Source organism: Mobula birostris, chromosome 19 (genome assembly GCF_030028105.1).
Source record: "Mobula birostris isolate sMobBir1 chromosome 19, sMobBir1.hap1, whole genome shotgun sequence".
NCBI classification, from domain to species: Eukaryota; Metazoa; Chordata; class Chondrichthyes; order Myliobatiformes; family Myliobatidae; genus Mobula; species Mobula birostris.
The window spans coordinates 15,510,178-15,523,667 of NC_092388.1; the positions used below are offsets into that span (position 1 = coordinate 15,510,178).

Genomic DNA, 13,490 nt, shown 5'->3' on the forward strand with positions numbered 1-13,490 from the left:
GATGAGTGAGTTAGGGCTTTTCTCTTTGGAGTGAAGGAAGATGAGAGATGACTTGATAGAAGTCTATAAGATGATAAGAGGCATAGATCAATTGGGCAACCAGAGACTTTTTCCCCAAGCAGAAATGGCTAATATGAGGGGCATAGTTTTAAGGTGACTGGAGGGAAGTATATGGGTATGTCCGAGATTCAGTTTTTTTTTAAAAAACTGGTGGGTGCGTGGAATGCCCTGCCAGGGGTTGTGAAAGAGGTGGATACGTAAGGGACATATAAGAAACTCTTTGATAGTCATATGAATGATAGGGAAATAGAGGGCTATGTGGGAGGGAGTGTTAGGTTGTTCTTACAGTAGGTTAATTGGTTGGCATCCTGCTCTTTCTGCCCAAAACCAGTGCTTGAAAGAGTATCTGCTCTCCTTATCTCTTTCATCCTACTCGAAATAATTGGCGGGAGGAGAGAAAGCAGCGCACCGCGCGTGCGCAGCCCTCCGGTAAAAAATGATATCATATCCGTTAAATAGGGGCCGTGGACAATTCTGATTTGATGGAGAGGGATGTGAAAGTACAGAGGAACATCTGGAAAAATTTCTGAAACGCTCGTTCGCTGTTGTTGTTACTGTGCGGTCGTGAATCTTTCAGAGGGAAGGCCTCAAAATCCCTGGTTTTGCTTGCTGTTGGCAACCAAGAAGTAGGTCAAATCGCTCGGACAGAGATGGCGCTCAGTAATCGGTGTCCGAAAGCTGATCAGAGCTCGAAGTTTTCGGACGCCTCAGAGTCGGACCGTGGTTGGGCATGGCAGGGAGAGTTTTTCTTCCTTCTCCCGTCTGCGTGAGATGTGGGACATTTGAGAGACTGAACATTTTACTGTGCTCATGGACTTCTTCATCAAGTTATGGTATTGTTGTACTGTTGTAACTATATGTTATAATTATGTGGTTTTGTCAGTTTTTTCAGTCTTGGTCTGTCCTGTGTTTTGTGATATCACACCGGAGGAATATTGTATCATTTCTTAATGCATGCATTACTAAATGACAATAAAAGAGGATTGCGTGTCCTCATAATCTAATAATAAGTAAGCTGTGGAAAGTTGTAAACTCAGTCAGCTCCATCATGGGCACTGGCCTCCCCAGCATCCAGGACAGCTTCAAGGAGCGATGCCTCAAAAAGGCAGCATCTGTCATGAAGGTCCCCATCACCCAGGACATGTCCACTTCTCATTGCTACCAATAGGCTGGTCCTGGACTTATTTCCTGGCATAATTTACATATTACTATTTAACTATTTATGATTTTATTGCTATTTAATTATTTATGGTGCAACTGTAACGAAAACCAATTTCCCCCGGGATCAATAAAGTATGACTAAGACTATCAGGGAGGAGGTACAGAAGCCTGAAGACACACACTCACCAGTTCAGAAACAGCTTTTTCCCCTCTGCTATCAGACATCTGAATGGACATTGAACCCATGAACACTACCTCACTACCTTTTCTATTTTCTCTCTTTTTTGCACTAATTATTTAATATAAGTTTTTAAAATATAAATATACTTCTTACTGAAATTTACAGTTTCCATTTTTATGTACTGCATTGTATTGCTGCCACATAACAACAGGTTTCGCGACACATGCCAGTGGTATTAAATCTGCTGTGACCCTCCTTACCAGGGAGAAGGTCAATAGCAGGAAGGAGATTGGGGAGGGCTGATGTTGTTTACAGAACAGCAAGCCAGCCTCCTTTGCTATCAGGTAAAACATTTTTACGATTGACCCAAGGCTTGGCAACTCAGACCGCAACATATTTCTGAAAAAAAAACATTGCTTGCACCCACTTTGAATCAGTTGCTGAGGGCAGATTGGTTGACAGCCCCACAACATTGATTACCCTCTCTTGAACCTGTTTCCAATAATAACTGAAGTCAGCATTGAGTCCAGATTTATAAAATATTTTATCTTCCACCATTTTATCATCCCACTCACACCCATCAAACCATAAAGATAAATATACACCCTAGGCACTCAGAATTGAATTGGATAAATGGTTTAATATATTAATAACCTTTGAGAGCAATATCAAGAACATAACAGCTTAAGTTGCAATTCTGTTGAATCTGATGATCCATATGGCTTAGATTTCCTCTATTAATGTGCAGGAAGACAATGTAATAAATGCTATTTTTTATGTTTTCAGTTGCACATTTTTCATATCAATTAGAAGATGGAAGAAGTCCACTCAATTTTACTAAAGACTGAAGATATATTACGCGGCAGAGAATTGGGAATACTTAGTAGTGACTGGGAGTAAGTATTGATAATACACACAATTTACCTCGCATACGCCATCTATACACACGTCGGACCTTTCCTCTGAGCACGGTGTTCCATCTTTGACTTTACTTGAAAGTGCGAAGAAGAAGTCAAAGTCCTCTGCAGCACAGTAGAGTTTGCAAAGGTCGTGGTCTGGAAATGACAAGCTGAGATTTAGTGCCTTTTTGAAAAAATTTTGCACAGGGCAGCCTTAACCGCACTGGGAGACAGGCAATTCTTAATGCAATTCCAGCACATGGTAACTTGCTAAGGAGTTGAATATTTCCGAGCTATGGTTTTATTCACTATACAATTAACTTTCCATAAAACATGGGAAATCCGGGACTTTCTGTGAGTTGCAGAAATACTGAGATTTTCCCTGAACCTACTTAACTCCCTTGCTTGCTCTGCAACGACAGAACATGCGATGGAAAGGCCTGGCATCATGCAAGATGTTCAACAGCCTCGGCCCTGGATTCCACTTCTCCCCTGGCATTTCGTCAAACAAAACCGGCAGCAAACTAAACTATTGCTTTCCAACATCCAAAGCCTTAACGTCCTATTCGCCCCTTCAAGAAACAACAAGCCTTTTGTTGGACCATGCAGGAGATTTGTGCCAGTTTGTGCATTAAGGCTCAGGGTAGTGCGAAGCAAATCAAGTACACCACAGGTAGTGGCTGTGGTTTCTGCAGTTTGTGGAGCTGATAGTTATCCTGCTCTTTCATCTCTTGGGACTGTCCCAGTGCATTCTCCATGGCCACAATCGTTCACATGAAACAGACCACAAATTGGCATAAACCATCAGCTCTCATTAAAGGCTGATTAGAATGGCAGCTTAGGAAATTGAGAACAATTCTTTTTCCACTGGGAAGTATAACAACTCACAAATAAAAGCATGATGTTGCTAGGTTGGAATCAGCTTTTAAACACATTATGGATAAGATTTTGACGATTGGCCAGATCACCACTGTGATAGCAGTGATTTTCATTCAACAGATGCTAAGTAGACAAATACAAGCCAGCTTTCTGGGATTGGATCACCTGAGTAGCAGTTGGCTGCCATGCCAAGAGAAACTGCAGACAGGACCTGGAATGGCAGGGTAGAACAGGAATGGGGCAAGTTTCAGATGGAAGCAGCTCGGAGAATTGCTGTGCCGAGCCTCCTGTTGTCCCTGCCACTACCCATCACTTCCCTCAGCTCTCACACTCCACAATAAAGGCACACTGACATTCACTTTGTCTGGATTGCTGGCTGATACTGAATGAAGAAAGTGTTCATGATCATTCTCTACAGTACCTTGGTCCTACTAGACCAGGAGTCCCCAACCTTTTTTGCACTGCGGACCGGCTTAATATTGACAATATTCTTGCGGACCGGCTGACCGGGAGGGGTGTTCAAGTAGGGTTAAACTCACCTCAACATGTCTTTTACAGTTAGGGTTGCCAACTTTCTCACTCCCAAAAGTAGCAGTCAAATCCCAGGACACTTTACCCCAAGAAAGACTACCATGACCATGAAGCCTTGCGCGGGCACCTGTGTGCGCATGCGTGACGTGCACGTGATGTGCGCATGCGCGTACGTGCCGATTTCCCCCCCCACAAATCGGTTTTGCCTTCATCTTCCTGACTATACTGTACATACATTATTTCTACTTTATATAGGCTGTGTATTTATCATATCATTCCTGCTTTTACTATATATTAGTGTTATTTATTTTTGGTTTTATGTGTTATTTGGTATGATTTGTTAGGTTATTTTTTGGGTCTGGGAACGCTCAAAATTTTTCCCATATAAGTTAATGGTTCTTTGCTTTACGCCATTTCAGCATGAAAGGTTTCATAGGAACGCTCTACCTTAGCGGGGAAAATACGGGACAGCTGGCAACCCTACGTTCAAGTTCAACGGTGCATGACAAGGAATGAGGAAAGGTGCAGCTGACTCATATCGTTTCCTCGCGGACCGGTAGCACATGCTTTGCGGCCCAGTACCGGTCCGCGGCCCAGTGGTTGGGGACCGCTGTACTAGACCATATGACATTGGAGTAGAATAAGGCTATTTGGCCCAGCAAGCCTACCCCATCATTCCATCATGGCAGATTTATTATCTCTCTCAACCCATTTTCCTGCATTCTTCCTACAACATTTGACACCCTTACTAATCAAGAACCTATGAACCTCCGCTTTAAATATACCCAATGACCTGGCCTCCGTCTATCTATGGCAATAAATTCCACAGATTCACCACCCTCTGGCTAAATAAACTCCTCCTCATCTCTATTGTAAAGGGACATATACTGAAGTTGTGCCCTCTGGTCCTAGACTCCCCAGTATTGGAAACATCCTCTCCACATCTACCATCTAGGGATTTCAATATTCAGTAGGGAACTGTGAGATCTCCTATCATTCTTCTAAACTCCAGCAAGTACAGACCCATGGCCATCAAATGCTCCTCATATGTTAACCATTTCATTCCCAGAAAAATTCTTGTGAACCTCCTCTGGAAAACACTTTTTTTCCCCTGATCAGGAGACATTATTAACATTGTGGTGCTTGCTTTTTAAATCAGCGACCTACCCCTTGGATTAGGGTAGCGGAGCTGGGTGTGGGGGCAGGTGTAGAATTATTCTCAACTCTGACAGTCCTCGTGTTGACGAGCAAAGAAATTCAACAAAGCAAAAGCCAGAGGAGCAACAAGTCGCTTGTAAAATGTATTTAAAATTAAGCAGTGTTACCATTAGAACAGAAAATGCTGGAAACACTCAGCTTGTTAATCAGCATCTGTGGTGGGAACGACAGTATCAGGTGATCTCAGAATGCAGATTTCATCAGCACTATAATACACTAATCATGTACTGATGATACATCCTCAACCTGTGACACTAACTTTGCTCTTCTTTCCATTGATGTTGTCTAATCTGATAAATTTTAAGGTTTTGTGCTTTTATTTCAGATTACTTACATCTGCAGTATCGTATTTTTGTGTTATTGTTTAAGGCAACTCTCCCCCCCCGTGTCACTGATACCAAATATGCACACATTGACAATGTTCAGGCTCAGCTTCTTCACTAAATCCTTGGCCAATCTCCAAGACACCCCTCTAAGCAAACTCCAATTTGCCCAAGCTTTGCTTCTTTCCTCTCCTTTGATGTTTCCTATTCGCCGACAACCACAATCCTACAGCAGCCTCTCTTGCTGCCTGAATCCCAAGGCATCCACTCAAAATGCTTGCACAGATTTATAACCGCTCCCATGGCTAAAACACATCTTAAGTCTGTTAACTTTTCCAGATTTACTGTATGTCCGGAATTGTTTCCTGCATTCCACAGAGCCCCGGCGTGAGCATTCTTTAATCTGTACCTGACACCTAGCCGATGCTCACCCCATGAACCTTAATCCTTTAACCTTTTTTCTTCCCTTTCGCTACTTTCTCAGTCTAAATTTAAAACCACATGCAACGATCTTCTGATCCTCCAACCAGAGTCCACATCCTTACAGCTGAGGCTTGGTGAGGTCTTTTCATATGTGTTAATGATGCTTTAGAAGTAGGACGTTTAGGCTCCAATTAATTCATAAAACTCCTTCCAAGATCAAAATTCAAAAAATTCTAAGTAAATTTATCATCAAAGTACATATACATCACTATACACTACCCTGAGATTCATTTCTTGTAGGCATTCACAGTAAATACTAAGGGACTTAACAGAATCAATGAAATACAGCACCTAAAGACACACAGCCTACCAATGTACAAAAGGCAACAAATTGTGCAAATGCAAAAAAGAAGAAAAAAGTGAAATAATAATAATATATAAATAAGTAATAAATGGAAACATGAGTTGTAGGGTACTTGAAAGTGAGTCCGTAAGTTGCGGATTGAGTTGAGATGAGTGAAGTTATTCATGATGATTCAGAGGCTTGGTGATTAAGGAGTAATAACAGTTCTTGAACCTGGTGGTGTGGGACCAAAGGCTCCTGTACCTCCTTCCTGATGGCAGCAGTGAGAAGAGAACATGGCCTGGATTGTAAGCCTATGCCTGACCAAACAATCATTCAACTGCAAAGAATATTCAATATTACTTTCGATTTGCAAAGCAGTTTAGTGTAACTTAAAACAAGTACAGATTTACCTTCAACATGCACATATGGCTTCCAGCTATAGTACCACCCTCGGAATGGCTTGCTGTTGTATTCCGCACATTGCTGTGATCTGAAGTCAACACTATTTTTGGGGCAATTTTGATTATTGCAGAGCTTGTACATACGAGTATTACCATCACAGAATTTTCCTCCATACTGGGGCCTGTATTAAAAAAAAGTGAATTGTTCACATATATCAGGTTACATATATTCAGAACAAACATAATGGTTGTCCTGTCTTTACAAACATATTAACATTCTGTCTTCACAATACATTAAGACACTATATGTTCATACTGAGTTAACACCTCAGCTTTATTAAGTTATATTATTTTTAAAACATTTTTTGAGATACAGTGTGGAATAGACTCTTCTGGTCCTTTCGCACACCACCCAGCAATCCCCCGATTTCATCCTAGCCTAAACACGGGACAATTTAAAATGACCAATTAACCTACCAACCAGTATGTCTTTGGATGTGGGAGGAAACCAGAGCACCCAGAGGAAACCCACGCAGTAAAGGGGCGAACGTAGAAACTCATTACAGGCAGCAGTGGGAATTGAACTCCGGTTGGCTGCACTGTAAAGTTTTGTGCTAACCACTATAGCACCATGCTGGTCTACACGACTGTGGCGCCCAAGGAGTCTTCAAGCTCCTGCCACAAACCTTGTGTTCCAGTTAGTGTCATCGTTAAAAAGCATTACCATCACAGGAGGGATAGGTTGGATGGTCAATCAAGTGACAGCTTGGTGAGGAAGCAGGGAGATTGAGGAGTGGCTGGTGGGGTGATGATCTGTGGTGTGTAGGGTGGCCGAGGGATGAATGAGGTTTGGGGTCCTCAAAGTCAGTCAGGAGAGTTAAAGGCTTGGAGGTGAAAAGATGAAGGGAAGTGACGGGTGAATTGGTGATTGGGCTACAGGCAGAAGAAAGTAGGGATGGCGGAGTTGCAGGGTGTGTGAATGAGGGAAGTAACTAGAATGGATGGTAGGGACAATTAAGTTGGTCTGGACTTGAGGATATTGGCTGTGAGACTGGGGTGGTAGGAGCACTCAATAAGTTTGATTTAAGAACCAGTTGTTCTCTAACTAAGAACAGAATGGATCACTTTCATGACTGTCTCCTGTTAGTAAATATGTTAGTTTATTAAACCTTTGTTAAAAGAACATAACATGGTGTCAGAAGTTGGAGTGCGGTCTGAATACTCAGCATAAATGAATGCCCTGAGCGACTAAGAAAGAGACGCCAGGTTCCGACAGAGAGAAGCCGCCAGCAAAAGAGTACGCTGGCTTAAAGTTCACCAAGAAAATGAGGTGAGAGAAACCCAAAATATTCTGTAATAGATTATCCAAGTCCTCCCACACCTATGCAGTTTACCAGCAATCTAGCTGATAATTGGAAATGCTTCAAACAGTGATTCAATATATACTTAGCGGCGAGCAGAGCCGCCAGAGCAGAGGAAAATTTGAAAGCATCTATCTTTCTACACGCAATTGGTGAAGGTGCTCTGGCCATATACAACAGATTTCAAATTGATGAGGCAGACTTTAAATTGGATATTCTGATGCCAAAAATTGTCTATATCATCCCAAATAAAAGCGTCACATTTGAAAGATACAAGCTCTTTTCCTGTGACCAGAAACGAAGTGTTAGCTGTGGCCAATACTTAGCTGAGCTTCACACACTGAGTAAGTCCTGTAAGTTCAGAGATTTGAGAGACTCACTGGTCAGAGACAAAATAGTTTGTAGAATCCCAAATAATGGGCTTATAGTAAGATTGCTCTGTGACAAAGATTTAACGCTAGAAGAGGGTGTGAGTATGTGTAGGGCAGTGGAGACCACACGAGCACAAACTAAGGAGCTGCAACAGGCAGAAACAATAGTGCATGTTGTGAAAACGGAGGGGCAGAGCACAAGGCTTTTCACAAAGCAACCGCAAACCAAAGAGATGCAGCAAATATGGAGGTAGGCACATCCCAAAGAGATGCCCTGCTTATGGAAAGTCCTGCAATAATTGTGGGAAGAAGAATCATTTTGCAAGGTGCTGTAAGGCTGGGGCTACCAAGAGAAAGGTGCACACGGTTGCTGAGGAAATGGAGGAAGTCTTTGTAGATTCTCAGCAGATTGCTGGTGCTGGTAAAACAGAATGGATTTCTCCAGTGAATGTCTCCTGTTAATAAATGCGTTCACTTTTAAACCCACACAAGTCTTTCTTTGTTAAAGAACAAACATAATAGGTCCTACTTGCCGGATTCACTGCCATCAGCCCAAGCAAGGTTGATAATATTTAATAATGTTGAACACTGTGTGAGTCCTGCATTTAAGGTGTAGTTTAGTGGGGTTGGGGGGGGGGGGGTTGTGCTATGCCATTTCCATGACCTGTAACAGAACAATTTCACACAGGCAACAAGAACGTCACACTACTCGACATCACTCTGCATGTCCATTTAATCTTTGGGTTCTTAATAATATTCAATGACAAATAAATTCGGGATGCTCTGAGATGAATACAAAACCAATAAATAATTCTCCAGACAGTGGAAGTGGATATGATTAACTCATAGGTGTGTATATGTATGTGCCTGAATAAAATACTAACTTTCTTCATTGGCAAGGTTTAAAGGAAACAGGAAGTCTTGGGGGGGGGGGGGGGAAATAGTTTCTATTCAATGTAATCTTCTCACTTCCATCTGGTTAAAACAAAAGATACAGATCTTGCCCAGTATTGAAGCAATATTGTTCTATTACCTTGTTGAAGCTCTACATTTTGGATATCCTGCTGTTTTGTTTGACGGGATTAACAAGGAGGAACTGTCTAAATGTCTTCGTAGTTCAACTGATTAGTCTGGAAGCTAATCTTAACCTACTGAAAAATCACATTACCAGCTGGACATTATTGCTCAGTTGGACAACAAGAATAGTTCTGCCACTGGCTTGTGCCAGACTAGTTCAATATGCCAGCGTTCATTTAAATTAACAATTTAGCTCAAGGTCATAAATGACCCCTGCTATTACTTTCTCTAATTACCATAATTAGAGGAAAACTAAGTCAAAACTTTAGACTTATATAAAATAAACCATTGCGGGCATACTTGTACTATCATTATAAACACCTGAGAACATACTCTTGTTATTTTAATTGGTATTAAACAAGTCAATATCTTACTTACATTTCAGTTCCCCATTATAACATCTCAATTCTCTTTCTGGTAGATGTATTCAAAATTCAAAGTAAATGCTATTATCACAGTACATAAATGTTGCATATAGAACCCTGAGATTCATTTTCCTGTGGGCATACTCAGCAAATCTATAGAATAGAAACTATAACATGATCAATAAAAGATCAACCAGCGTGCAGAAGGCAACAAACTTTGCAAAGGCAGAAATAAATAAATAGCAATAAATAATGAGAATGTGAGAAAATGAGATAAAGATTCCTTAAAGTGAGATCATTGATATATTTATCCTGATTGGATAACTTCCATTTTACAGTGCAAACCAGTCAATCATATTTCACTTTATAACAGTCTTCTGTATACCAGATATATAGCAAGCCTAATTAATGTCGGTTATCAAATACTTAATGTCCAACATGCTTTGGAGCCTGCTAAAGGTCTAAAGTAATACCATAATTTGGAGAAAATATGTGCAAAATGAGATCTTGGATGCCTGCAAAATGTTAATGATGGAGGGAGGGATTTTAATAAAGTGCCAACAATTTTAAAAGGATGAACTTTAGCTCAGCTGGTGTGAATGGGATTTTGTTGCAGTTCGATCCCCTGCTAAAGTGTTTAATCAACATGGATGTACTGTAGTTGCAACCTGATGTAGCAGAGTTGGTTGAAAGGGACTTGAAGGACCTTACATTCACCTGGGATTGGTTAACAAAAGGTTTTGAACAGGGGTTTCCACTTGGGGTCCATGGACCTCTTGCTTAATGGTATTGGCTTATGGCATAAAAAAAGGGTTGGGAACCCCCGCTTGATCGTGCAGTCCCCCTTTCTCCTTGGAAATGGGAAATCTCAAATAGTAGACATTTCAATTCATCATTGCAGTTTATGAAGAAGGCCTGATGCTAATTGCACATATAAAGATTAAAAAATAATTCTAGTACTTATTTGAATTGTTTATGTACAATTTGCTGGCTTTATGTCTGTGATTTTATATGTTTACTTGTGAGAACACTACAGTTCTCCAGAGCTAGATGGTGCCCTGAACTTGACCAATGCCATTGTAGATCTGGTACCTCCTGCATTGGGTACCAGGCTGCAGGTATGTCTCTATCAAGAGCGGTGTAAGGTGCTCCTTCTCTCCTCTAGTCTGCATGTCATCCTTGGGCAAGGTGTAGCACCTTGGTGATCAGGGTCAGGTGAAGCCACAGGAGCAGCGGTGGATGGTCGTGTGAGCAGCTGGTGCATATCACAACTCCTAGTTATGCAACCACTGACGCCAGGCAGAAAATCTCTGAAGAGTATTGATAATGGCTGGGGTCACCCAGCTGGTAAAGGCACTGCCCAGAAGAAAGCAATGTTAAACCATTTCTGAGAAGCATTTGCCAAGACCGATCATGGTCAAGATCATGAATGCCCACGCCATACAGCACGGCACATAATGACGATGACGGTATCTTGTGTGACATCACATAGAATTGAAAATTTAAAGTAAATACCTGACAATACTGCTTCTTGCTCCAAAAGTTTTAAAAAGTGATGCCAGAGGTAGTATTTTATACCTCAATGCATGCAGGCTGATTGAAACTATTTTCTATGGCACACCCTCGATCAGAGTGCCTTTATGGAGAAATGAATGTCAGATCATTCAGTGAGGGATTTGATCTAGTATAAAGCACACAAGTATAGAACACAGTCACTGAGAATCAGGTTCATGAATATGGTTTCCAATTGAAATTCTCAAGCCATGGATCTCATTGTTTAAAATCAGTATACCACGAGATGGGAAATATGTTGCAGTAATACACACAAAATGCTGGAGAGACTCAGCAGGTCAGGCTGCATCCATGGAAGGAAATAAACAGTCGACGCTTCTTCATTTTTCGATTTTCTTCATTTGAAGCCACTCCATGGTTGCTGTGGCAGTGTGCTTCGGGTCGTTGTCCTGGTGAAAGACAAACTTCCTCCCCAGTTTAAACTTTCTGGCAGAGGCTAGCTGGTTTTTATCCAGCACCTCTCCGTATTTAGCAGCATTCATCTTCCCATCAATCCTGACAAGGTTTCCAGTCCTTGCTGTTGAAAAGCATTCCCATAGCGTGATGCTTTCTCCACCATACTCAACAGTAGGAATGGTGTTACCCAGCTGATGTGCAGTATTGGATTTACACCACACGTACCACTTAGCATAGAGCCAAAAAGTCCCACTTTTGTCTCATCTGACCACAAAACCTTTTTCCACATCTTTACAGTATCTTTAATAAGTCCTTACAGGCAAGAATGTGTTTTTTTAAAATGGTACGTTGCCTCTCCTCCTTCCCTTTCATCCAAACTCTAATGTCCTCCCCTATTTGATTCTTCCTTCTTCAGCCCTTTACCTATCACGTCCCAGCTTCTCATTTCATTCCTCCTCCCTCACCCACCTTTTCCCTCAAATGGTCTCACCTATCACCTGCCTGTTTGTACACATTCCCCTGCCCCCCACCTTCTTAGTCTGGCTTCTTTCCCCTCCCTTTCCTGTCCTCAGGAAGGGTCTCAGCCCGAAACATCGACTGTTTATTCTTCTCCATAGATGCTGCCTGACCTGCTGAGTTCCTCCAGCATATTGCGTGTGTCAAAGTCAAAGTACATTTATTATCAAAGTATGTATACGGTGCCAAGCTGTATGGGTCCTAATGCCCTTCCCTTGGACAACATCGGTGGCGTGGGGAGGGGAGACTTGCAGCATAGGCAATAGCCAGTCTTCCATACAACCTTGCCCAGGCCTGCGCCCTGGAAACCTTCCAAGGCGCAAATCCATGGTCTCATGAGACTAACGGATGCCTATGTATACTGCATGCAACTTAGAAATTTGTCTTCTTACAGGCAGCCACAAAGCAAAGAAACCCAGTAGAACCCATTTAAAAAAAGACCGTCAAGCACCCAACGTGCAAAAGAACAAACAAATCGTGCAAACAATGAAAGCAATCAAACAAATGAAGTTCACGAAAGTCAGTCCACAGCCACGGAGTCAGTAATCACTGCATCCGGTCTAGGGGCCCGTTAGTTACAGGCCAGAGTTTCAGTTCGGCGCAGAGATGAGAAAACTTTGTGGAAGAACGAGCTAAACACTGGCATGTCCCTCCCCTTGGGTCCTGGCACCCTGGCCTTTTCAATCCGACCCAGTGTTTAAACAGGCCAAACACTGGGCTCAAGGTGTCCAGCATCTGCAAAACGTCTTGTGACCATGGCAACCTTGCACAGCGTAGCTTAATACAGCTCCTCCACCTAACTGGTCTAAGCTAGTCTCATTTGTCTGTGCTTGGCCCCTATCTCACTGCTTTCCTATCTACGTACCTGTCAGAGTTATAGTTTAAATAATGTACCTGTCTCAATCACTTTCTCTGGCTGCTTTTTCCATACACACACTAAAACTGGGTGAAAAAGTTGCCCTCAGGTCCCTACTAAATCTCTTCCCTCACACTGTGACCTTATGTCCTCTAGTTCTTCACTCCAGAGAACAAGACAGAGTGCTTTCACCCCATCTATGCCCCTCGCTATTTTATACTATATATACCTCTATAAGATCATCTCTCATCCTCCTCCATTCCAATGAATAAAGTCCCAAGCTGCTCAACCTCTCTCCATAACTCAAGTCCCAGCAACATCCTCGGAGACAGTCTCACCTTGGGAGAGAATGGCTGAAGGGCAAGGTGGAAAGTGGAATGAAAGGCCAGTGTTTGGTGTAAGAAAGGTGAGAAAATGAAAGGACAAGGGTCTAAGAGAGGAACTGGCGAGTTGAAAGAGGAGAGGGAGCTGAAAGAGAGGGGAGACAAAGAGAATGTGGGAGAGTAATGTGACCACCAGCCTCACCTGCTGTTGTAGCCGACTCTTGAGACAAT

At 42.2% G+C, this 13,490-nt stretch overlaps 1 protein-coding gene across 1 annotated transcript in view; it reads right to left on the minus strand.

Moving 5' to 3' along the window:
• Nucleotides 1-13,490, minus strand: part of LOC140212316 (A disintegrin and metalloproteinase with thrombospondin motifs 16) — a 201,243-nt gene that overhangs the window by 70,017 nt on the left and 117,736 nt on the right. The window contains exons 13-14 of the mRNA XM_072283017.1: nucleotides 6,432-6,604; nucleotides 2,327-2,457 (exon numbers count right to left, since the gene is read on the minus strand). Coding sequence (XP_072139118.1) covers nucleotides 2,327-2,457; nucleotides 6,432-6,604 — 304 coding nt within the window. The remainder of the gene's footprint in view (nucleotides 1-2,326; nucleotides 2,458-6,431; nucleotides 6,605-13,490) is intronic.